This window comes from Monomorium pharaonis, chromosome 11, assembly GCF_013373865.1.
Source record: "Monomorium pharaonis isolate MP-MQ-018 chromosome 11, ASM1337386v2, whole genome shotgun sequence".
Lineage (NCBI taxonomy): Eukaryota > Metazoa > Arthropoda > Insecta > Hymenoptera > Formicidae > Monomorium > Monomorium pharaonis.
The window spans coordinates 4,409,656-4,436,724 of record NC_050477.1 but is presented as its reverse complement, the minus strand read 5'-3'; the positions used below and the strand labels follow the sequence as shown (position 1 = coordinate 4,436,724).

General features: G+C 36.4%; 4 protein-coding genes and 1 long non-coding RNA gene across 7 annotated transcripts in view; 3 read left to right on the top strand and 2 right to left on the bottom strand.

Moving 5' to 3' along the window:
* Positions 1-27,022, top strand: part of LOC105840386 (60S ribosomal protein L23a) — a 56,927-nt gene extending 29,905 nt beyond the window's left edge. The window contains exons 1-4 of one of the 3 annotated variants that reach the window (XM_012687302.3): positions 25,081-25,215; positions 25,959-26,257; positions 26,464-26,591; positions 26,682-27,022. In XM_012687302.3, coding sequence (XP_012542756.1) covers positions 25,182-25,215; positions 25,959-26,257; positions 26,464-26,591; positions 26,682-26,943 — 723 coding nt within the window. In that variant the 5' untranslated portion in view covers positions 25,081-25,181 and the 3' untranslated portion in view covers positions 26,944-27,022. Of the gene's footprint in view, positions 1-25,080; positions 25,216-25,685; positions 25,760-25,935; positions 26,258-26,463; positions 26,592-26,681 lie in introns of those variants that run through there. The other 2 variants (XM_036294093.1, XM_028191625.1) reach the window with 2 other exon arrangements.
* LOC105839525 (NADPH--cytochrome P450 reductase) lies at positions 490-11,748 on the bottom strand. The gene is made up of 11 exons (XM_012685910.3): positions 11,601-11,748; positions 7,560-7,756; positions 7,056-7,248; positions 6,541-6,690; positions 4,304-4,428; positions 3,963-4,151; positions 3,654-3,892; positions 3,213-3,544; positions 2,858-3,119; positions 2,544-2,772; positions 490-2,453 (listed from the first exon to the last, which is right to left on the bottom strand). The coding sequence occupies exons 1-11, from the start codon at positions 11,610-11,612 to the stop codon at positions 2,309-2,311; spliced, it is 2,073 nt and encodes a 690-aa protein (XP_012541364.1). The 5' UTR covers positions 11,613-11,748; the 3' UTR covers positions 490-2,308.
* Positions 7,763-8,143, top strand: LOC118647961. Its single transcript, XR_004965107.1, has 2 exons — positions 7,763-7,889; positions 8,069-8,143. It is a non-coding gene; the product is annotated as an uncharacterized LOC118647961 (long non-coding RNA).
* LOC118647960 lies at positions 15,676-17,194 on the top strand. Its single transcript, XM_036294094.1, has 2 exons — positions 15,676-15,734; positions 16,211-17,194. Exons 1-2 carry the CDS (start codon positions 15,678-15,680, stop codon positions 16,475-16,477), a joined length of 324 nt encoding a protein of 107 aa, XP_036149987.1. The 5' UTR covers positions 15,676-15,677; the 3' UTR covers positions 16,478-17,194.
* Positions 21,215-24,664, bottom strand: LOC105840387 (ras-related protein Rab-34). The gene is made up of 7 exons (XM_028191626.2): positions 23,946-24,664; positions 23,703-23,869; positions 23,449-23,550; positions 23,296-23,360; positions 23,095-23,225; positions 21,628-21,835; positions 21,215-21,379 (listed from the first exon to the last, which is right to left on the bottom strand). The coding sequence occupies exons 1-7, from the start codon at positions 24,006-24,008 to the stop codon at positions 21,306-21,308; spliced, it is 810 nt and encodes a 269-aa protein (XP_028047427.1). The 5' UTR covers positions 24,009-24,664; the 3' UTR covers positions 21,215-21,305.
* Positions 27,023-27,069: the final 47 nt, after the last annotated feature.

Genomic DNA, 27,069 nt, shown 5'->3' with positions numbered 1-27,069 from the left:
CTAAAAAAAGCTTCGAGGTTTATTTTGTCGCAATTATGTTACGCTTTGATTATTGTTAATCATTCTTCAATTTAAAGTAATTGAGATGATTTTTCAACTCATTTTAATTGGGCTTCAGAAAAAAGATTAGAGAATTATTTTGTACACGTGCATATTCATGAAGGTCAAAATAAAATTTCACTAACTCACATTACTTAAAAAATGGTCGATTAAGTTTACGAATTACCAGCTGCGAAACTTAAAACTGATCATCTCTGATTAAATTTTTAAATAATTTTAATTAAAAGTGTTTGCATAAATAAATTATAATTGGCAGAAAGTTAATGGGAAAGGTAAAATAATAGAATTGAAGGATTGAAGTCCTGCAATTAACAATTCATAAATTTAATTGGCCAATTCTAATTTAATCAGAGTTGGTGAGACCGGTTCTTATTATTTCTAGATATGTGTGGATAAAATTACACTGCCAATAAAATGCAATCTGGTTGCTTTATGTCAATTGATGAGTTCTTTATTCACCATCCCTATATGCATCATGTAAAAATATAATTAGTTATAATTCATTGTAAAATTGAATTGCACGATTGTCTTTTTTACAATTGTTCACCTAATCATAGTTACATTTTTTTTACAATATTACATTTGGTATATCAATAATCGATAATTTGTATCGACAATTCAACACACAATTAACATCAATTTCAAATAGAAACAGGAAGCCCAAGTTAACAGTTTTAACATTGATTAAAACTAGTGCGCGTGTGACAACTATTTTGAACTGCACACTGTATGCTGCAGTGGCCGCAATGGAGTAAACAATAGATTGAATTCTAATTGATATTTGTTATAGTATTAACAGGTTGTCTTGATTAGGCCCATCAAGTTTTACTATAGATCATTTTGGTTCACACGCACAAATTAACTTAGCGTAAAGCATCATTTTATTAAACATTGGAATAAATCTGTTCTGTGCACATCGCATAAAAATAAAAGATTTCGCTATTTGTATACTGACTAATATCACCAATTGATGTAGACAATAGCCCTTTTCTTCTCTCTCTCTCTCTCTCTCTCTCTCTCTCTCTCTCTCTCTCTCTCTCTCTCTCTCTCTCTCAATCTCTTTCACACACATTCTCTCCCTCTCTCTCATTCTCTAAAGAGTGTACTTTATGTAATTATTACTGAGAGCAAAACACTATTTTAGACTTAAACATTGCCTCGTGTGTAAAACTCAACAACTGCAAAGTCTATTTCTGCATAATAACATTTACATCGACTATGGATCTTACAAAGAGGAATTACATTGGCGGTATATATTTCCCTATTGTTATTTGATAATAAGACTTAATGTTTAACTAAATTGGCGCATTGCGATTAGATGATTGCGGACGACAATGAAAAAATAATAGAATTTTTATGAAACTGTTTGTACAATTTGCGTGGACAGTGCTTGTTATATCACGATTACCAGAGCCAACATTTTTTATTAAGTGACACGTTAAAAAAACTATCAAAATATAAGCAAAAATGATCTAATTCAACTTGCTTTTTGTAGAATGTAAAACGTACGGAAAGTCCGTCTAAATAATCTTACATTTGATCAAAATTATTATAAAAAATTATAAAATTGTACAATTATTCATAAAATAATTTGATATGAATTTTATGATTTTACTTTATAATAATCAAATTATGAATTCATGCCACATACGACACGTGGACATTCCAAGGTTGTACAAGTGGAAAATTCCTAATATTCCTACAAATGAAAGGTTACTAACGTTCCAAGATTGTGGCAATGGAAAATTCCTGCCAATGAAAGATTAATGAATACTCTAAGAGATGGTATGTAATTGTCATGTATCTATTTACATTGTATTTGGATAGCGCACATAAGTAAAATAATTAGTAGAAACGTATATATGAGAAATCTTAAATTATTGAGCCTCTCGAAAAAAATTCCTATAAGTTCAAAGTCAAGTTTTTATCGAAAACTGCACTTATGTAAATATATAAATACATAAATAATTTCGAAACATTTAAACAATTCACTCTTTATCTACAAAGGCACAAATACGATAAATACATTAGATATAGCAAATATCTTGCGTAAAGTTTAAAAAAGATTGTGCTTAATGCTGGCTCTGGCTATTCAATAATTCAATAAAAATTATCATGAAAATTATAATTAAAATGAGAGGTGATTTGTGATTAATAACGACCGTTTCATCGCTTCAAAGTATCAAGCTCTGACCCTCCTACTTAAAAAATACTTCTGTATATTTTTTTATCATACAATTAATATGGCTCAACTCCAAACATCACTAGAGTATCGCTTCTGGGATTCCATCTTCTTGATGTAATTTGCGGCATCAGCTTCTGACATTTTGCCACGTTCCATTACTACTTTGAGTAATATATTATGCACATCGCGAGCCATATTTTTTGCATCCCTATAAAAAAAAGAGCAAATATATTTACATATAAAAATTTGAATATACAAATTTTTTTTTGTAATAGGACGATGGGTGTCTTAAACTAACCCGCAAACGTAAATATGCCCATTTTGCTCGCCAATGACACGCCATAATTCTTCCTTGTTCTTCTCGAGCAAGTGTGTAACATAAACTTTGTGCGCTTGCTCTCGACTGAATGCAGTGTGCAATGTTAATAAGCCACTCTTTACGTAATCCTCTAACTCTTCACGATAGATATAATCCTCTTGACTTTTCCTACATCCGAAGTATAGTATCGTGTCGCCTACCTGTTTACCTGGAATTAAGATTCAAAAATTGATAAATATTCCATTGCGGTGACAATGTCACGCATTATGAGATCCCGAAAGCGAGAGACTCACCTTCCTTTTTCGCGAATTCCCGTTCTTGTATGAAACCTCTGAACGGCGCTAAACCAGTGCCCGGACCGATCATGACGATAGGAGTACTCGGGCGCGTCGGCAAACGGAACTGAGACTTCCTTACAAAAATCGGGACGAGACAAGGTGGATCGGAGGGATGTTTCTGCTTCAGCCAAGTAGTCGTCACACCTTTGTTTATTCTGCCGGTCGGAGTTTTGTATTCCACTACCACTGCCGTAATATGAACTGAAGTTGGATAAAGCTGGAATAAATTATATTTTTTATTTAAAGATCAATTTTTAATAGTAAGATTAATAGTAAGATCATTCTCTTAAAATTGATTTAAAAAAGGTACCTTCGGAGACGAAGATATCGAATAGTATCGACACTGTAATCGTGGCAAAATCTCGCACAGATGATCTAATGGTGGCTTCAAACTGGAAATATCTTCCAATATATGTACAATGTTGCGATTCTCTTGAATTATCCATTGTTGATAGGCCGCTTTGCCCTCCGCGGTGGTCAACGCCATCAGCTTCAGCTTCTCCTTTTCTGCGGGATCTGTCGTATACTCTGCTAACTCTTTGAGAACGTGTGTACGCGGATTACTTGTAATATCTAAGTAATGTGTCAAGGCAGTCCTATAGCTGCAAGGGCAAGGGAATGGATGCTTCTTCGTAGATTCCTCTGTAAAGCGAATAGCAGATTATTTAAACAAACGAATAAATTATTCTCATACATGAAAATTGAGAGAGAAAACTAAAAGGGAGTGAAAGGATAAAGAACAAATAAGTACCATCTGTATTCGTAAGGGTGAAAATAGTATCCAAATTCACGCCGCATTTTTCGCCAATTTTGTTCACCAGCTCCTCGTCATTTACGGGATAGACAGCTAAATGATCGCCCGTCTCGTAACGCATCTTGGAGTTTGCGAGATCGAATTCTATATGCATACACGATCTATCAGATGCCGGACCATGTAGTTCGCGATTCGCTTTCACAGGAGCCAAGAATGGGTTCTTCGCATCATACGGCCTGCAGATTAAAAATGTTAAAAATATGAAGAGAGACTATTTGATGCAACACTGCGTAAATAAACGCTTACGGTCTTTGATTCGTGAAGGAATGAAGACGCGCGATCTCTCCGGTGTAAATACGATCGGTCGGTAGATCCACGTGTTCCGTGAGTTTGTATTGTCGAATACTAACATCCTCACCAGCTCCTTCGATGCCGAAGAATTCGCAGACAGCCGGCCAAAATTTATCTTTCCATGTGATGAAATCATCCTCTATGCTGTAATATTAAAATTAATTATAAGAAAAATAAATTCTAATTGTAAAAATTAAGAGTAAATGATAGAATAAAAATAAAATATATTTGTTTTAATTTTTTAATTGTAAAAATAAAGAACGAATGAAATATAAGCACAATTTACGGGAACCTACTTTGCGTCATCATCCCCAAGACCTAACTCGCAAACGCGCGTAGCACCCAGTTGCTCTAATCTATGATCCACATATGTACCAATCTCATTATAGTGCTCGTAAGTCTTATTACCCAGTCCGAATACCTAAAAACCAGAGGTAAAAGTTAAATATAAATCCAAATAAACTTGTATAACCATGTCATGCATGTACGTAGAGAAACAGATCGTTTAGTGTCTGTTTCCAATGTAGATACACTTTGATCTCTATTTAATTTGTTTTTTAGATTTTTTTATTTCTAGAAAAAGATAAAGAGTAAATTCCAAGAAGTAGAAAAAATTACAGAGAAGTTAAACAAGGTCACAATTAATCTGAATTGATGGAAATGGATATCAGTGCTATTAATATAAACATGCTGCATTGCCTACGGCCTATATGCGATCAATAACATTGTACAATAATATGGTGCGTCTAGGAGCTGTTTTACATTCTTTACATTCAAAGGATTTGGATAAAAATCAATATTTTTTTAAATTAAGTTAAATTTAATAGCTAAAAAGATTTAGTTAAAATTAAAAATGTATGCACGTAAAACTAATTTAGTTAAACGTTGCGTTAAGATTAAATTAACTTAAGTTAAATTTTTAAAAAGTAAATTTTGAAATCATTTATATTAAATTAAAAAATAGTTTTTAAAAATTAGATTTATTTTAAATAACGAAACAATTATGGATCACCAAAAAAAATTATTATTTTATTTGTAAATTAAATTTATATAAAATAACAAAAAATATTTTCTACATAGGAATGTGTTTTTTAAGCTCATGTGTTTTAAAAATAACTAGATTAAGTTAAAAATTAACTCATTTGAAATTAATTAAATTGAAAGTTAACTTCTGAACTGTATCATTTAACTTTTTAAATTTTTGTAACTAGATACTAATTAATCATCTTTAGATTAAATTATATTAAATTATAGCGCGATTATTGATGACATGCGCGGGCGTGCGTGGGTGCGCACTGTTGCGGAAACTGTTTCCAAGTACGCACTGAAGTATTTAAAACTATTTTTCATACATGCTATGATTAGGAGGGGAGTGGGGAGAATAAATCTCGTGGATATTTGCGACGCGGCGAATTCTCTCGATTCGAATACTCGTCGACTCTCGAACCTCGAAATCTCTCGATACCTGATGCGACATGCGCAGTATCACGGTGGCATGCCGTCCCACCATGACACTGCCGATGTAATGACGTTGCTGCACCGCGAGGAATCTACTGCACGATATTCCGATGTCCATGATTTGTAATATGTTACGCACGTTCATATCTGTATAGGGAGAATGATAACCTTATCTCGCTCGATTTTATGATATTACCCGCGCGATTTCATACATCAAAATTATACTCGCACAATACTGCTCGACAAACCGTATGTACACATATATTTAATCGTTTATGCAACATTCATTGGCGTAACGTCGATGGAAACTCACTTTAAGAGGGCACCACTGTATAATGCGCCGCAAAGCAAAGATCTAAAGGCCACTTCGACCAACTCCGATTAACTTTAATCGTTGATCGGCTTTAAAAGATATCTTATTAAAGATATCTCCAAAATATTTCTTAAAAATGAGAAAGAAGATATCTTCAAAACATCACCTTCAAGAATATCTGAAGTGATATTTCAAAATGCTTCAGATATTTTTACAAAACTTTTCGAAGAAATACAACACATGGTAAGATAGAATTTTTTAGGAATCTAACGGATATATCTTTTCATTTATGTGGACAATCGTTAGATAACGAAAAGCTGCGACGAATTAAAAATTTATAGTTATATATGCTAAAAATTTTCAGTACTGTCGATGAATTTTGAAATGCAGCCAAATAGAAAGCGAGGAAAAAAGATAAGGAAAAAAAGCGGGAAGGAAAAATACACACGAGGGAATGAGAAGCACGAAGAAATAGAAAACAAAATGAGGAAGAAAAAAGCAAATTCATTACTGGCATCATTTGCATAATTTGCATCCTTGAGTTATATCCGGATAATTTTTTTTTCATGTTTTTGCCACGTGTATTATCGTTGAGATTATTATCATCGATCGCTTATATAAATTGCATCGATCGCTTATGTAAATTGGATTGCATAGCGTTAAGACTGACACGAAGAATGAGATAATTAAAATAATTAAGTTCACATAGTTACAACGCGTTATGTTTAATAATAAAAAAATAAGTACGTGCAACATACGTACCGCGTAATTTAGTCCTGAGAGATCGGCGTCGCCGCTCTTAAGCCAATCGATGAACTCCATCGCGTTATCGGTAGGATCGCCCTCGCCGTACGTGGCCATGCAGAATACCGCCAAACTGTTCGGGATAGTTTTCAGGCGCACCAATTCTTCCTATTGCGGCGAAAAGGAGAAAAAAGTTATCCTTGCGTCATGGTTATAACTTTTCTTTTTGCGTCGCGGACGCAAGACGATTAAATCCTTTGTCATTAGGAAGGTCGACGCGAGACTATTTCCAGCGATGCAATATGACTATCACGTTCCCACTGCACGTGCAAGACTCGTGTACGTTAATGGGTAACGAGAATTTCTTCTCAATTGGCTCAATAACATCGACTCGAGAATCTCGCATGCACAAGGTTTCTGATGGAATAAACGCCTTCGTGTATATAGGATGTCCGCAAAACTGAACCGATCTCTCTTCCCTCTTTCACCCGAGATGAAAGATTCATAACGGATCAGTATAATTTTATACTTACCATGTCGCACTCCTCAGGATCGGCCACCATGCCCTTCATCTTGTACCTGATACCCTCCTTGGCAAGACGACCCGCGAATTCTTCGGCAGTACCCGTTTGGCTGCCATAGAATACCACTAGGCTTCGCCCGGAGGTCTTCAGTTTCTTGATGAAGGAGTTCTCTGACGGCGACGTAGTAGTGAATGACGTCGGTCTGTAATTAGAAAATTGAAGAATGTAGGCGTTCAGTGACGCATTATTTCATAAATTCCTGAATGTATAATACGCTCAAAGAAGAAGAATCTCGCTCACGCTTATTTTTTTAGAATCTCTCTCACGCTTATTTTTTTACCAACGTAGATTAAACCAACAAACGTTTTATCTTTTTCTACATTTTGAAAGTTAGTCTCATTTGCCACCTTTTATCTACTGATAATGTTCGATTCTAATCAAGATCCTCCACTCGCGTGAATCAGGGAGCCAGGGACACCCAAGACGTTTCGCAAAACGAAAGGGGATAATTACTGGATAGAGTAGGACTTTGTGGGCGGTTCCTCCTGCTTTCTCCTTTTCAAGAGCCACCATGCCGCCGCTATGAAGAGGCTGGCGACCAGCATGATGTCCAGGACGCTGAGGAACGGCTCGTCGAGCGCCTCCGCCGCGTTCTCGCTCTCCGACGAACCCGGCATTCTTATGGCCTTCGGTTGTGATGCGTCCGCGGTCTGCGAAAAAATTCAACGCAATATCCACTTGATTAAACCGGTCGACATCGTTCGGCAGGCGCTCAGCTGTTCTCTCAAGTTACTCTATGAGAGTCTCTTGAAACTGCTAAGCATGTCCTCGCTCGCGAAAGAGGTAAAAATAGAATTTGATATGTTGTACATTTCACTATCTTATCATTGTCGACTTGGAGATTATGTCGCCATGCTAATTAGCAATATAATTTTTCCGCCATGAAATTGTAAAACACGTTATCAAATATACCTTCGCCTACGCCGGCTCTCGAGCTCATCCGAAAAATTTTCTATTCACAGATACGACGTAGCGAGTGAACATTACGAAAACGTTCCTGACCCCGTTACAGTTATATTGAAGATGTATGAAATGCTGAAAAAAAAAAGAAGCACTCGAAGCAGACACATCATGACTCGACTTTTGCTATCTCGTCTTTATCAAGGTTGAATGTCAGTGATAACACCAGTTGCACAAATTGTCTCGTTAAACGGATGCACTTTAAGCCGAACGCGCGCTTCACGGCGCGTCGTATATATTCTGCATTCGAAACTTCTCTGCCGCGAAACTTCTCCTACTTCTTTCTTTCGATTCCGAAATGGAGGAAATATTAATAAGTCTGACGACGAAAGTCAATTAGAAACTTTCTTTCGTACACCAGTCGTTGACGTTTAAGGTATTTCTCTTCTACCTGACTCTGTACTTTTCTCCAAGCTTTCGGCAACGGATTAAACAAATTTATTATCTCATTTAATCAGAGAATTTGAGAAGACCGACCACGTAGCGACGAGTTGACCAAGCCGTAATATATGTTAATCTCATCGATTCCTTGTAAACCGTTAGAATATTGAAAATGACCCGATGACGGATCAAAACGTTTACTCTTTTATTATACATAATACATTCTTTACACGGAGCTCTTGGGTCTTTTATTCATTTAAAAGTTTAATAGAAACTCTTTTTTTTCCCTAGGTTCCGATCCGCCTGATTTCACATCCGTCTGCTATTGTTTCAGGCAGGTCGATTTTGCATTATTTTCACAAGTGTCAAATTATTCCCCTAGTCTTACGAAAGAAATTTACATAGGAGTTCGCAGGTCAGCGTTCGTAGTTGAATCTTATTTCAAAAGAACCGTCCGTGAATGGCCGGTCGTAGCGACGCGGACGAGGAAGATTTTCATTATTGTTTGCAAAAACAAAGCGTGCTGTTTTAATCACGGGGAAGTAAAGGAATCAGTCAATTCTCGAGAGCTAAACTCCAGCAGTGAACTTCGCATGCAGCTCCCACACGTGCACTTAAAAACACTTATGTCGCCCGATAATAACATAGAGAGATGACGGGTTCGGGTTATCGCGGGAGACAATTATTATTTTAATATCCCGCGCCGCGCTGATCGGCCGCTATCGCACTTTGCTCGAAAACAAAGTATCGAGATGCGTCTCGCGCGCGCAAACGATCGCAATCCGCTGTTTATTATTACGCACTGATTATTACGTGGAACGACTGGCTTGCGCGTGTGCTGACGACGTTGGCGATGGAATATGAATTCATCCGGCGTTCGGCGAGCGCCGAATGTCATTCACGCGACATTCGGTCAAGATTCGATAAAGGAATGTCATTGTCTCGGAGGATGATAATCATTGGGGAATCATTGTCTCGGCCTCGCGATCGCGACGATAATGATGATAACGATAATAAGCGCGGTGTTACGACGTTATTCGACGTTACCTGGCATATTTCTGTTCCGCGATTTGTTATCTTGTTGGGAGAACGTGATATTATTTTGTCATTGCCGATGTTGAAAAAAAACAGTCATTACATGACGCAGCAAATGCACACAACTTACGTAATTATTGCGTTCCAGCAACGGCTTACGTAACACCAGTGGGAATCCGCTGGATTAACTCTCGATCGCCACGAGAACACAAAATCATGCTTCGCATCTGATTAGAACTTTCCGTTTATCACGTTCAATGTTTCCGCGAATATTTTTAAAGTCGAATCTTTGACAAAAATTGTACGAAATTAAGAAAATAATCGTACAAATACATTCTAGAGGTTGTGAACGAAAGGTCAGGAAGTTTCAATCTTGACGTCACGTAGAAAGAAAAAGAGCAATGTAAAGTTTGCAAAGTAATAAGCTCGAATACATGCCATTTATTTACATCTACGTAAATGTTCGGTTATACTGTGCTTCTTCTTCCTGTTAACATATCCGTTTTACGTTGGGTTTATATTCCGCTCGTAATTTACTTGATGATTCGAAAGTGTCACGGTGACTTCTAAAAGCGTCTTGTATTAAATGAAAAAAAAAAGTCACGTAACTTGATTGACGTAACAAAAACAAATTGCTAACATGTAAAAAGTTTATACGAAAATCGACGAGCCGGTTTTAATTTAATGACATTATATATGTGCCAAGATCAATTTGCGTCGATGGTTATAGTATAAAAAATTACACAATTTTCTGAGAAAAAACATTTACACATGCAGAATAAATGAAGTCGTTAAAGTATACTAAATTTTTTTAAAGTATACTACCTTGTAAATATTTAATATTTAACATACAACTTTTGAACATGTATAAATAATCATTAAAATTTAACATACAAATCATTTAATATTTAACATACAACTTTTGAACATGTATAAATAATCATTACAATTTGTTAAAACAGCTTATCATTAAAAAGGATAAACTGCTAAAAGTCAATTTATACTTAAAAAAAGAGAAATTTTGGAGACCTTTGTTCGATTCTCATTCATTGCAACGTTTATAATGAATCATATACACAATAAATAAATTTTCCTACCTAAAAATTATATTTATTTATATCAATTTAGAATCTGTCATCAGAAAATATTATTTCTCGATGACCTTAAAGAACACAATTATGATTATAAAGTAAAAAAATAATTGAATTACAAAAATTTTCCAATTCGTCCTTACAAAATTGAAAACTTTTTTTTACATGTTTCAAAGACACAAGAATAAATTGTAGGATACTCAACTCTGAGAACGAAAATAATTCAAAATTAAAAAATTAAGAAATTGCTAACATGTAATAATTTTTTAAATATTTTTCTTCTTAAGCTTTAATTAAATATGCGATTTAATCTTATATCTACATAAAAATCCATGATTAAATTTTGAAAGGCTTATTATTTATTATTATTATTTAAAAAAAGTTATTTATTATTAAAGTAGATTGTTTCTAACAGTTTACTTCATTATCAAAACAAACACGTATATATTAGAAACCGAAGAACAATTCCATCGACCGATTTACATCATCCGATGATGTAACTAGAATAATTACCATTGTCAAAACGCAACTAATTATTAATGCGCACCATGTTCACTTTCATTTCTTCAATTTTACATACGAATTAGATACATAGTGACTATGATTCAGTTTCACTGATTCAGTTTCAAACCGAATAATTGTTTCGTTTCCGCTCATTTGAATCTGCTTAACAAATTTCATTCAGACAATTAAGACAATCAAGTGACACGATTAAATCTCAGTTAATAAGTTGTCCAAACTAGAGAGAAGAAGAGTAACATACCGCGTACTTTCAGAGAGGGAAAAAAAGGGTCAAGAGTCAATGCGAGAAAAACCTCTCGGTCCACTTTATACTCAAACGCGTCGGGGGGGGGGGGGGGAGGGGGGAAACTCATCTCTCGATGATAACCAACGTGTGACAATGCATCGTTCGCAATTTACTGCGTTCGGAGTTCAAGCAATCCTTCCTAAGATCGCGATCATCTCGCTCGTCGTCGCTCGTTAATAACGCTTTCGCGCTCTGTAATCCCGTTGCAGGTTCGCTTACCGGTAATTCCATGCTGTGCGCGCGACAGAACGGATCGTATCGGCGATCGTGGAACGACGGTATTTCCACCGCGATGGATCTCACGCAAGCGGAGGGCACGTGGTGCTAGACCGCGCGCACACGGACAACTTCCCGCAACAACTATCGGCGCGCAACTGAGAAAACGTGACTGCTACGAGCAAGTACGAGCTCGTAAGCTTTCCACGATACAGCAATATGTATGCGTTATACGTGCGCGACGGTGGTGGTCACCGCCACCACTACCGCCGCCACCGCCGTCGACGTTTCCGTCGTCGTCGTCGTCGTAATCGACGTATACCATCGCGACGAAATGACAAGTCATCCTGCCACGAGTGCAATTGCAAGTGCTCCGGCACATGGTTACGCGGTTGCCGCCCGAAAAAATCCGCCCCTCGGCTTTCCCTCGGCGTGACCAGCGAAAATCCGACGAGGATTCGTTTCGGCGATTCGTTCTCGTTTTCACGCGCACGGGAAATATATAGCACACTTTTCTGGGGTCTCGAATGGCGTACGTGCGAGGTCACACGAACGATTTTTCCCGATTTGTCTCGTAAAACCTGATTTTAAAGTCACAAGAGCAAATCTGTTACAGAATCGTTATGCGGACCTTTTTTTATTCTGATTATTATATATGCAGCTCCGCGGTTGATTAATCTTTATTACCGTACAAACGCTATGCAGTTCCTGGAAATTGAGTAATGTATAATCTTCGTTTTGATGGATGACGTAAGTCCGTCAACCGCGTCAATAAACGATACAATCGTCGGTAGAGCTTTTGCGTTTTGCCACACGTCACTACAAACGTGAGGAATCATTGTCATTCGCAATCGCGAACGTTTCTACGAACATCGACCCTAATTGCAACAACACTTTCTTCTAGCCAAAACACGTCTGGTTATTTCTTCCGGATTTCTTCCAACGTATTTAAAAACAAATATTTAACGAAGTATTTTATATATGTACGCACAGGGACGTTGCTAGACCATTCGACACCCTGGTGTAAGACAAATCAAAGCTCTCTGTATATTTTTTTTCATTAATTTTTGTTTAATAATCAATGTAATAGCAAATTTTGTAATATTTAGTTTTCCCCATTTTTACGATGAAAATGAGATTACAATCCAATCCAAGAGCAGCTAATATATTGTATGTAATTCTTTATGCAATTATAAATACAAATTAAGAATTTCCAATTTTAATATTTGCATATATTTGTCATTGTACAACTTGCACAAATTAAATGAAATAAAATAGAATAAATAGTAAAAAATAATTCGCATTAATTAAAATAATAATTCTAAAGTTAAAAAGTCTGTTTTAAAGTTTTTTTTTTTATTATATATAACTAAAAATTGGTATATTTTTCAATGTCTTTATCTTATTTTAAAACGCTAAACTCATTTAATTTTTTTGTATTACTTTACTTGTATCACTTTAATATAAGTTAAGTATGAAATTGTTACATTATTGCAATAATAATTTGTACACTAGAATAAAAAATTCTTACAGTGAAATAGCTTCATTAAACAAAACAATGGCAATTACGCTTACTTTATTATCAATGTCCTCTTTACATTGCATATAAAGATATGCACACATGTGCAATCAATTATCAATTAATCACTCATTTTTAATTTGAAATCTTTAAGAATTCATTGTGAATTTGTGGCAAGTATTACAATGACAAGGTAGCATTTTTTTAAATTTGCATTTATAAAAAATTGCATATATAAAAAAATCTGAGATAAATTAAACCTGTTCCTTTATTGGACTGTATTAAAATCTCCTTTTTGTTATGTAAATAGGTGGAAGGAATATAAAAATTTCTCCAAAAAATCGAATGATTATGTATACCGAGAGTTATGTGCTCAAAAGATAATTTCGTAATCAAATAAATATACGCACATTGAAAAACAGAGTCTCGTAAAATTAATTGGAAATCTGTTTCTGATTCAAATTCTGGGTGAACTTACCAAATTTCTAATTAATTCAACGAGACTCTTTTTTTCAGTGCAATGTAATTAATTTAAATTCAAACAGCCCACGTCCTATTTGTGATCGAGAAAATTGTTTAACTGCACGGTTCCATTTACAGTTAGTCAAGCAAATTAAATTGCACTCGGTATTTCATAATCTCCAAAAAATAGCGTCGGAAACTCGGCGGTATACAGGTAGAAGTCGCCGTCGCGATCGAGAAAGTGAAAGTGCCATTAAGAAAAGGCAAGTGAAAAGAGACATGCATTTCGTCGGCGTTAATGGTAAAACTGCGTAATTAAGCGGGTTTTGTTATCAATCTCGCGACGAAAAAACATTTCTAACATTTGTACCGGGAACACACTCACATTACTCATTTACTTTATATCTAATCATATACTTAAAAAAAGATAGAGAGTAAGTTATAAACGAGATCAAAGTTTAATTATAAACAATGACGGTAAACATTAAGAAAAAGAGTGCGAGATATTTTGCACAAAAAAATCCAAATTTTACCCAACGCGCCCCTTCCTCTCACTCCGCCGAAGGGAGGAAGAAGGATAAGCTCTATATCCTGTCTATAACATTCCCGAAAGTCTTGCGGCTTTATATGTCTTCATTGAACGACGTCAGATAAATTATTGATCAATTTGTCAGCAGGAAATGAAATAAATGTTTTTATTGTGCGATATGCGCCGTGAAACAATCTTCCTGTTCAACGAGCGACGGACGTAGGAAGGCGAAACATACGGTAGCGAATTACGATGTTAACTGCAAGGTCAGTATTTTTAAACACGTCCGGCGATGCGACGTCATGCGCCTAATCTACAGCGATCGTAAAAGGCACGATTGCCTTATCACGTTGTAATATGCACAAACTAGAGCGCCATTTTACGCGCCATTTCGTCAAATTCCCAGAATTACATCATATATTATTATCGCCAGCCAGATGACATTCGACGTATCTCGATGTATCACAATATCGCGGTACAAACAAATACCGATATATCGAAATCGCGGTTGTTTTGTCATCCCCGTCTTGCGAAGAATTTTATCGAGCGCGTTGCGGGCCGTGCTTTTCGCTCTCGCTTTTACGGACCATCATGAGTCCATCTCCCGTTAAAATTTCATAAAAAATTCACAGACATCCCCGCAGCCGAATAACAATAACTTTTATTTACTGCTTATGTTAATGGCGCTAATAGATTGGGACAGTTTTAATCACAGATGTATGCTCGTTATGATGTCCCTTCACGCGCTGTCAGCCTTTCTTCTGCTCTGTTCACGAAAGAAATCCGTAGGCAAGTATTATAATATAAAACAACTGGACTTTTTATACACGATCTAAGATGTATTAAAAATAATTAAATGATTATGCACGTAGAAAATATTCTCTAAGGCTAAGAAAATCGTTTACTCAATTTTCATCTTTTAGGAAACTTCGTAAAGAAAAAAAAAACTTTCTTTATCATTTTTACAAAGAACATGTTCTTAATAACAGTCTTAAAATACATGCTTTATTTACTTGAAACAAGTAATATTTAGATTAAAAATATACTTCTACGTATACAGAGAAAAATACACTTTTCATTTTTATTTTATGTGAGTTTATATCGCAAATCTATCATAAGTTCATCTCATGAGCATCAAATTTATTCAAAATATATAAAAACAAAAATTCAATTTGGTTATTATTGTTACTTAAATACAATTATAATATTCCTCGAAAAAAATATATATTTGTTTTTTGTATACGATAATGAGTTTTTTTAAAGTTTGTAATAAATATTTTAATTATTATTCTTTGTTAAAAAGGTATTCCTTATTAAAAATAATCGTTACTTGCTAAAAGGAAAAAAGTAAATTAAGTAATCGCTTTTTTATCGGTTTGATATTTTTCTGGGTACATTAAAAATTAAAAAAAAAAAAAACAAATTAAAATTCATATTTACACCTTTCGCAGTTGAAAAAGGACCTAAATTGCAAATTGAAAAAAGGCGAGAGTGCTGATTAAATAGCAAAGCAAATTTCTGTTTTCTGAAATCTAAATTTTTTGGTGGTGAAATTCTTCAACGTCTAATCATGGCAAGCGAATCTGAACAGACGAATGCACCCGAAAAAGAAATTACAGACATTCAAGTACGCATTCTTTACATGTTTATATCTAATTGTAAGATTATATTATTTATATACTTAAGGGGCGGCATAAAATTATCATTTCGTTGATAACCAATTTACCTTCTCCGATACCCTCGATATTGGTAATTGGTTAACCTCTGCATATTATCCTTTAAAAACCTCACAACAGTAGGAATTAATCGATTTAAAAATTATCGAGTAAAAATTATAGAGTAATGGGTCAATTTAAATTTGTCCCATTTAATATATAATTAAATATCCGGCATACAAGATAAAACATTAAACGCAAATATTCGATAAGAATATACGTGGCTTGTGATATACGTCGGTGAATAATCTATATCAATGAATACGCAGTCAAAACTTACTGGCGAGATAGCGTCGTCGAATAAAACAAAAGCACTGTTAGCGAAATTCTTGGTGATTTCGTTCGATGTATTTCAAACGTGAAAAAAAAGTGTTATTTTTAAAAGCAGGATTTAAGTGACGAAAAGCAGAACGAGAAAAATATCGATATCGAGATGACGTCAAAGAATCCGAAGAAGAGTGACGGAAAATCAATGAGTCCGAAGCCGAAGGATAAAAAATCGACGATTCTGACAGACAAACAGTCGACGACGACGGAATCGAAACGGGAGGAGAAAAAACGACCAAAGTTCTGCGATGAGGAACCTTATATTGTGAAACTCTTTAAAAGTCTAATAAAGGAAAATCAGAAGAGCGCAGAGGAAAAGACGAAATAACGTCCGAGGAAAAAATGTTGAAACCGTAGTAAAATTTCCAATAAAAAATGCACACATTCACAAAAGCAGAGGGATTATTATAATAAAAAAAACTTCATTACATTTTTAAACTATAAATTTCATAATACAAATTGTAATTTTAAATATTTGCGCGGAATCTTGCATTTCGCAAAGGCCGTTTCGATAATATAAAAACTGATATCTTGATGCGATAATTACTTTCATTGATCGCAGAAATTAAATCCAATATCAATTGGAATATTGGCACTCCACGTAGATACTAGATCAGTGCGATGTCAGTGATCGAACTTTAAGGCAGTCCCTAGAATATTTTGCAGAATATAATAAAAACAACTTCTAAACACTCAATATTAGAGTACAACATTATTGATCGTGCAATTCTGCAGGCTATACTGAGTTAACATATATTGTACAATTTCTAAAATATTAAGCTGTCTGTGAGTGCACAATAAAACGCCAATTTATAAATTTCTTGCGAACGGCCCTGTAAACACCCTGTAAAATTTTTGTATTAAGTTGTAGTCATTTTGTTATCTTTAAATTCTAAACGTAATTTATGCTATGCTTATTTTTAAATGGAACTGGAACGAGATATGAACGTTTTTGCATACTCGATGTTCATTTCATCATCGTCAAGATAAATTATGTTATCAAAAATTGTTATCATACAATTACATTAATCTGCGTTCATTCTGATACCGTGATTTATTAATACCACAAATAAGCTTCGAGCTCATTTGTGTTTACTCAAGTTTTATCCAAAATTTTAGGTAAGATTAGAATCCTTAATACTTTAAAATTTATTTTATTATACTTTTCAATGTTCTCCACAATTCTATAATTATAAAAAAGAGTTTATTTAATTTTGAATTTTGAATATTAAATTTGAAAAAATACTGATAAGACATATGAGCTTTTAACATTAGAGATAAAAAGTATTGAAAAAAACTAGAAACTTTAAGTAAAAAAAAAACTCAGTAAAAATCAGTTTTTACTCTGACCCTAAAAGTTTTTTACTCAGATATATATTTTCTATGAGCATTTGATGCCATATTATTGTTCTAGAATTCAATTTTTACATTTATTTAAAAGATTTTTCTATAAAAAATGTAAATGCAAAGACCGCGAATTTGCTATTAGTGCATATGCTTACAATTAGTATGAACTCGAATTTATTATTATAGGCACTGCATTATTGCAACAATGTTTCCTCGTTTTTTGAAGTTATAAATATAAAAAAATATTTCTATATCTTTTACAAAATTTTTGCAAAAAAACCGTTTTATACAATAAAAAAACTGTTTTTTTACTCGGTGTTTCACTCCGAACTTTTAAAAATCTGCTTTTTTATCTGTTTAACATTAAACAAACACACGGATTTAGCTTATCGCAAGTACGGAATTAGAAAAGGTGATGAAACATACAACACCAATTTAGAACGATGTATTGTGTGTGTAACTAATTTGTTTTATAATTTTTTTTTAAACTTTGTCACATAAGACTATACACAAATGCGTATATTATATTGTCGATTTTATATTATCAAAAAGATTAAGAAATAATTTTATTAAAGAGATAAAATTAAAAAATTAAAAATAAATAAATTTCAAAGTTTATAAAATTTTAAAAACTTTCCTGAATACTAGTAAAATTCTATTAAAAAATTCAGGATTTTCAAAGATAAATTTCCTGAAAATTTCAGTTTTTCATGAAGAAAGCAGGAAATCATTCTAGTCGATTTTGACAAGGACGGTTTTAACATAAATGTAAAAAAGCTTTTTCTACTGTCCATGTGACTTTTTAATAAGTTTGACTTCAACCTTGTCATTACAGATAATCGTGTGACGATTAATCCGATGTGACGTGAACTTATCGTTCGCAAAACGACATCGATAGCGCTTCGTCGTGACTGTACAAACGTTGAATAATACATTTGAGATCAAAGATCAGACACGTGTTCTCATCTGACTGATTGTCTTGCTGCGAGAAAAGATATCTAAGATAACAGATGCAGTTCCAGACGAGATCTTCAATTTATAAAAACGCATCTCTCTTTCTTTCCTTCAAAAACTTACAAAATCTTTCGAGAGTTCGGGAGCCCTCTCGCTTTTACCTGATCTTTATCGCGTTACAACGCGCAAGAAGAAAAAAGACAAAAAAAAGATAACAGCGATAAAAAAGGTGGTGATAAATAATGACCGATTGAATATTTTCCTCGAAAAAAGATAAATCCCAAATTTCCCACCGTATGTGGCCACCGGGCCCCCTCCCCTAACCGATCGATAATTTCTTCTTATCCCGTTTCTCTGATCGAGATAATGGATCTCTTTACGTTATCCAAAACTTTCTAATTTTTTTTCGACTCACAAGAGTCGGAAGGAAACATTACTGCACATAGAAAACATTAAGAAAAGCAATTATTTAATTTACTTCTAATAAGTAACGGTTATCTTTAATTATCTTTAATATAGAATATTATCTTGATGATAATCTTAAAATATACTATCGCAAATTTTAGAAAAATCCCTCGTCATACTTGAAGAGAGAATTTATTACAAACTCTTTCGAAGAATATTATAAAATCAAATCGAAGAAAAGTCAAAACGGTAAATAGACCATATTTTTATTTTAACTTGATATTATTCTTGATCGAAAAGTATTAAATTATTAGAAAACTTTAAAATATATTTTAAATAAGTTTACTCACGGTAGATTTGCGGCTACATAAACCTACGAATTATTTGAAGTGAGGGATATTTATTTAAAATACAAGTACATGTTTTCCTCGCGTGCACGCAGAAGTCTGTTTTAAGTAAATCTCGCTCAAGTAAACAACGAGTGTGTTTTGAGGCACCATTATCGAAAGAACGTTCTCTTCGTAAAGGCTTAACCGTTAACGTAAAACATAAAAGAAAAACATAAAAGAAGAAACGAGTACCCCGCCCTACTTAACTGAGAACGATATCTTTTTCTCTGTGTACGTGTCGGTCACTGCTACAAAGATCGAGGATCGATCCGAGTGTTCAAAACGACTGCAGGAAGAGAGAAAGAAAAAGATGTTATTCGCCTTACTCCCTGAAACGATTACGAGACGTCGTATAATTTTCGCCGCGATCGGTGAAAGCGGGCTCGAACTCCTGGAAACTGATGCAAGGCCCGGATCGTATTGTCTACTTCCTCGCGCTAATTGCGCGTTTCACTCGCGCATACCCGCACGCACACGCGGACGAGAGGATGACACGGTAGAAATTAAAAAAAAAGATACGCACGTGAGTCGAGTTCCTCTTATCCGCGAATCCCGAAAGATTCTCGAAGGTTTGCGCGCGCGTTATCTCTGAACGGCGCGGGCGCGAGAGAGCTTGCGAGAAATCGAGATGCCGAGTCACCGCGAGACGCTTATGTCATTCGCGGAAATAATCGACGAAACGAGCTCTCCACGACGCACGCGTATTGTTCCGTTCGAAGTAATCACTCGAAAACTCGTTTAAACTCGCGCGCGCGCGCGACATAAGATCGATGAAATTAGTTATTAACAGCTGCGCCGTCGCGTCGCGTTTGTTTTGCATGAGAGCTCGGTCGTTCCGGTCGTCAAACCGTTGCCTTTTCTCACGTTTTGAACACTCGTTTTGTTCGACCCGAAGAAATCGCGTAATTTGGCCGCTCGTACGATTCGAAAGGAGACCCGATTGATGAATATCGCGCGAATAATTAATTATACGATCAAAGGAGATCGATAAACGGCTTACGCGTGCGGAGATCCGAATGTTCGATGTGTCGAGTGACAGTTAATACGTTCGATATAGATTGTACTGACAGACAGTCCGAACCGATAACGGATTAGCAATCTGCCTCTTTGCCTATCACCTGATAGGCCGCACGCCGATAGGTAGCAACCGATAATAGTCGATGGCGATGACTCACTTTTGCGAGACCATTGTGCGGAATGTGATACGAAGGTGGGCGACGTCGTTCGATTTTTAATTGCGTTTCTACGTCGTGAAGGACGCCGCGCGTCCAACACGTGCGAGATATCGTTTTTTTTTTTCGCGCAATTGGCGCAACTCCAAGTTGGCTCCCCCGTTCTAGCGGTCACGTGACTCGACGTCTGCGCTCAGCTCGCTGCACGTAGCCACTTCCTTCCTCTCTTCCCTCTTCCCCGTATCACACTCCGCACCGCCGCCTTATCACCTGTCGGAATGCAGCTCGAAATTTACCTTCGAAGGGTTAACCGGTTATTCCACGGGTGAACGTCCAATGAACAATCGCCGCGGTCTCCAATAGGCGACAGCCACGTGACGTACGGACGCTACGCCGTTCGGTTTTTCAGATAGATGCACCGACCCAGGCTCGACGAAGATCGCACCGATCGCACTTACGCGAGCAAGGACGGAGCACGACATGCATACGTGCAACCGACCGGCGGCGACCGGACGATCGGCCACGATCGGTGACGGTCGGCAATTGCGTTTTTTTTTGTCTCGTTTCCTCCCCCTCTCCCTTTCGCGCTTCTCAGGGAGCGGAAATGCGCTGAACGGTGTTCATAAATAACAAAGGCACGCGTGTCGACGGTGGCGCCTCGACCGGCGCGCGGGAATTTTCAAGCGAGAAACGCGCTGAAAGACCGAAGATCGCGCGACTTGACTCTTTTTCCGACTGTAAAAGCAAAAATGTCGGGATCAACGGCGTTTCTTCAATTATCGATAGTAAACGTAATATCTGTTTATCAAAGCTGACCGTCTTTATTTTTTTTTTTTAGTTCTTATTTTATCGTCTGTAATATTACTTAAATATTTATTGAATTCCGTTGTCACATCGGACATCTGGAACATTTTAGCCCTCCCCGCCGCTTTATCTCGGTTTCCTTCGATTGCCTGTTCAACGCTGAAAAGAGAGAAATTTTTGTTCCTTATGTACAATGACTGTATGTATTTATTTCCATAAACTGTCCATAAAATTATTATCACTTTTTGGAACACTCAATAAAAATATCCTGAGAATATTCAAAGTTAAATTAACAAATGCTATAAAAAAAAAGATATAGATTTGAAAAGACACAGATATTAGTGAAAAGTATTTCATAAAAATTCAGAGAAAATGTTTCAACGGGAAAATTCTACGTTTCCACTCACTTATCGTTGCCGAGCCGATGTTGATCGGCTCGAGTTTTAAGCTCTGCATTTCCCGCAGGGCCATCGCGTGAAAAGAAAGTGCGGCGACCCGCGTGAACAGTTCAAATACCCCGTTGCCTGTCCTCGACGAGACCGCCCAGTATTCCGCCCGCATCCTCCTTGCTGTCTCAATCGCTCGCTTTTCGATTATCTCGTACACTGGATGAGACTGGATGTTTCCAAAAAAAAAAGAAAAAAGCGTTTGATAAAAACGACAAAATTGCTCTGACAGATCTCTTTTAAATAATTAAGTTCAAATAACGAAATAATAGAGATTGCTTTTTATGTGACAATGTACAAGGAAAAAAAATTAAAATAAAATACATCTCTTCTTTTATTTATTAACTAGCTATGCCCTGCCACGCGTTGCTGTGGCTCTCTATTCTTATGCTACATTTTTTTCAAATTTTCTTTGCTTTCGTTGTTTAACTTTCAAAAGTTGCTTTACTGTTGCTCTTTTTATTTTATTTTTGAATAAGCATTTATCTATCTTTAATAAATCTAATATTCATTTATTCACGTACTTCTAACTTACTTTATTTATTTATTGCCTTTGGCACTGTATTTAATTAATTTGTTTCTATTTATTGTTTTGTATTTTTATTATAATGTAATATAAATCTTATTTTATTAAAACTTTGAAATAATTTTTAATTAAAAAACCGAATTTTTTTTAAAATACCCATTTTTTTTAAATAAGCATTTTGAATTAAAGTGTATGTATTTAATTTATTATTGATTAATTTTATGAATCAATATTTTGTTATTTTTTTCTAAAAGCTGCCATGGATTTAGAAATCCATTTAAAAGACTGTTTTAAATAAGTTCCTTTTTTTTAATAAAATAACAGCCATCTTTATTTTTCTTATTACCTTAATTTAAACATAATAGAAACATTCTTCGCCTCTCCCGATCTCTCCCGGTCTCTCCCCGTCTCTCCCCGTCTCTCCCGGTCTCTCCCCGTCTCTCCCGGTCTCTTCCCGCCTTTACCCGTCTCTCCCAGTCTCTCCCGGTCTCTCCCCGTCTCTCCCGGTCTCTCCCCGTCTCTCCCGGTCTCTCCCCGTTTCTCTCCGTCTCTCCCGGTCTCTCCCGGTCTCTCCCCGTCTCTACCCGTCTCTACTCGTCTCTACTCGTCTCTCCCCGTCTCTCCCCGTCTCTCCCCGTCTCTCCCCGTCTCTCCCTGTCTCTCCCGGTCTCTCCCGGTCTCTCCCGTCTCTCCCGGTCATTAATATACATTATACTTAAATTTCTTTTTACATAGATAAACTTGGAGAAAAACTTAATAAGTTAAAATTAACGTGTTTTAAAAATAACAAGTTAAAAATTATTAACTTTTGAACTTTTATCATTTAATTAATGTTAACAAATTACTTAAGCCTGCAAATCTGCATCTTACTGAAATTTTTAGATACTTCAGCAAAAACTCACTAATAGATCCTTCTTAGCGCCGACCAAAAAAATATGATGAGGGCCAACGTTGCTGCGACTAGCCTCGTTCAACCATTGCTGGCAGTGCGTCAGCGACATCAGGTTCCCCAGGTCGAAAACGACCATGATTACTAAAAATGAAATACGCATAAAAGAAGTAGGACGAATAGACATAGATCGCGGAAAAAAAGGGATTTTTACCATTTGCGCCGCGATAATAGGACGCCGCGATGCATTTGAACCTTTCCTGCCCCGCGGTGTCCCATCTGCAAGTGTGTCATCACAAATTACTACATTACATTCAATTCACACTCTCGCGAACGTCGGTGGAAAAGCCTGTCGGCGTTTAATTACATTTGCAAGTGGAAGGGCACGCCGAGGATGTCAAACCTCTCTACCTCGAAGTCCACGCCGATGGTGGCCTTGTAATTGTTGTCGAAGTGCCTGTGACAAAAGCTGCACGCAAAACGACAATAAATTTTCTTTTACTACGGTTTTAAAGGTGTTTCTTTCTTAGATTGCAAAAAGTAATTAATTCTGCAGCGCGCAATTCCGCGAGGATCAATTTAATCGAGGGTCGCTAAACAATCGCTCGCCGAGTCATTTACCGGTTGACCAACGACGTCTTGCCGACGGCGACGTCGCCGATGACGATCACCTTGGAGATTCGGAGAGTCAGGCTCTTGCTCTCGCAGGTCCGCCTGATCAGGCTGCCGAAGTCGCTCTCGCTGTATGGCGTGGTTTCGGATGAGAAGGGCGGCGGCCAATCAGTTATCTGTGAAGATAATTAAAAAAAGGGACACGTGGCGCATTTGTGTGTTAATTAATTGCTTGATTAATCCCTTCTCTACCTGTCTCTCGTCGTGGGCCTCTTCCTTCATCATCTTATAAACCGCGGAACGCGTCTCTAACATATCCGCTCTCTTCAAATCGAATTCATGAAGAAAAATTCTTTTCAATATCTTTTTCACATGCGCGCCGCATTATTGCACGACTGCGATTTTTTGATACACTTTTAGTTACATCTTATTGACTGATTTTTTTATGCGCTTATTATCCGACAGCGCCCATGAAAGACTGGCGAGCAGAATATAATGGATTCCGCACGAATAAAAAGGGAAAACATTGGTTGCTGCGGCAGATGTTCGATCCATTATAATACGTGCGGGTTGTAAATGTGAAAAACGACATGTGCGTGCCGTGCCTGCAATAAGTGTTGTGTAATAGGAATTAACCTTACACACGATTAATATTGTCATAAATATTGACACTATTGTTGATGGTGTGTAAATTAATATTAACACATCGATGTAGAATGTTGATGATTCTTAATTTTTTAATACAATAAAAGTATTGACAGCAACATTGATACATAAATTCCGTCATAGTTTAATCATTTTGATAGTATAATTACAGGAAATAATTTTCTTATAAAAATATTGTCATTATTACTTACTTATTAGTATAATTATCGATTATCCTATCTTTAAAAAGGCATGTAACAAAGCCTCTTTTCCGCGATGCTGATTGAATTTTGACAGCTGTCAAATTTGTATAGATAGTTATCTATACAATTATTGTTGTAGTTTATTTAAAAAAAAAAAATAATAAAAAGTTAAATATTGCGCGCGAAGCGCACGTCTGTAATGTCTAATATATATTTAAAAAAAATTAAACAATTTGATAAAAGCTGGTTGAATTAATTAATTAATTAATTTAAGTATACTTTAGATAAACAAATTCACTAATTTTTTTATCAAAATACAAAAATGTGATTATATATCATTAGATCAATGAACTGGACATCTAAAAAATTTATTTTCAATGATTTTGTCAGCTGAATTAATATGTCAAGATGAGCTTCTTTATTCATCGATTGATCAATCGCATTATGCAACTTGGGTTTATAAAAACTGCAATTATGATAATACGATTTATCTAATACGGATTTTAAAAAAACTTGCCTTAAATCGGTATTTGATCGGTGTCGCCCTCTTCTACCTTTCTCGTCGATCAATGACTAGCGTAGTAGCCGGATCGACGGAAATTCGCGTTTCCGTCGCGGATTGACGTTCTTTTCCAGAAAGATGGCTCCGAAACCGAAGCCCACGGAGAAGGCAGGTGGGTTCGAAAACAATTCGCGACGTTTGTTCCCTTTTCCCGTGAGTGCGCGTTTCTCGTCGAACAACTTCGCGTTACAATTCACGCGGACGCTGCGGACATTGAACGTCGCAACGACGGCGCGTGGCCCGCGATTCCGGTACGCAATCCGTGACCATGTGGCCGAGCGATCGTACATGTTTTTCCAGGATTGTGTTTACAACGGCGAAAACGACGATCCTCGACAAAAAGAACGTTTCGCGTGATTTCACTCGTCGCTTTTTCGCGAGTCGCACTTGCCACGCGTCACATTCGAGACAGCAATTTTGTTCGCTGTAGCGTCAGCGTGCAACCATAACCTAAAAGGATACGTATAGATTTCCCGAGTGTTAAGATTTTCATTATTTACCGGTAGATGAAATCTCTTATCTTCTGGTTCTCTAATCCTTGGCTACCTTCACTCGAGTACATTCTTCACCAAGTATCATTTTATCTTTATTTACTAAATGTTAAATTTGATTGGTGAATCTGAACGCAAGATAGGACAGAGAGCTGGAACCTTAAAGTACACTGTCGATTCTTGTTCTTCGCAATAGATTTGCTCTTTTTAGCTGCACTGCTACACTGGTGCAACAAGTTAAAGTAAGATAAATATATTTTTTCTCATTCAACTTGTTGCACCAGTGCAGCAGTGCATCGAAAAAGAACAGACCAAATGTGTTTATTTAATAATTATGTCAGTTCTGTGTTGCCCTCTTCTACAGGTAAGCCTGCAGAGAAAAAGACAGAGAAGAAGGCTGAAAAAAAACCGGCCACAGCAGCGGCGTCTACCTCAAAGGTGACAAAACCTGCGGCCAAGCCTGCAGCTGCGAAAAAACCAGCGGCTACCAAACCAGCAGCCGCCGCTAAACCGGCCGCCAAGCCAGCGGCGAAGCCTGTGCTTAAGCTTGCAAGCAAGCCATTGATCAGCAAACCCAAGAAAAATGTTCAGGCTGCCAAGAAGACGCCGAAGGGAGGAAAGCCAGCAGCTCCACTGCAAAAGGCTCTTAAGGCCCAGAAGAAGGTGATTAAAATAAAACTTTTGCTAAAATTCACTTGCCAATATCTTAAGCAAAACATATCTTTCTTAATGATGATTTTAAGTGTGGGAATCTCTTTGAATTTCTGTGAAAACACATTTTTAACACAATACTGAATAATCAAAGCACGCACCACTAAGCATGTATTAAATTTTGCAGATCTTTGACAATTGTATTTATTTTTTTGCAGATCTTGAAGGGAGTCCATGGTTCCAGAGTACGGAAGATCAGAACGTCCGTTCACTTCCACAGACCCAAGACTTTCAGGCCACCGAGAAATCCCAAATATCCGCGCAAATCTGTGCCGAATAGAAATCGGTAAGAGCTCTAATTTGAGTTTGAATGAGTTCTACATGTGATCGCCTCTTTTAAGAATCTATTATTGTATTCTTGCGACTTGTATTTTAGCATGGACGCATTCAACATCATAAAGTTCCCATTGACGACAGAAGCGGCGATGAAGAAGATCGAGGACAACAACACTCTAGTCTTTATCGTGCACACTCACGCCAACAAGTACCACATCAAGGCATCGATTAAGAAACTTTATGACGTTGATGTAGCGAAGGTGAACACTTTGATCAGGCCAGACGGCAAAAAGAAGGCTTATGTGCGTCTGACACGCGATTACGACGCGCTCGACGTTGCTAACAAGATTGGCATCATATAATTTCTATTTCACTTTTTGTTTAGAAATAAAATTAATACGTCTTGTACCGATATAATAAAAAGATATCGATGCAGACAGATGAGACTTTATTCGTTATTTCATAATCCTTAGCTCCTTGTTCGAGAT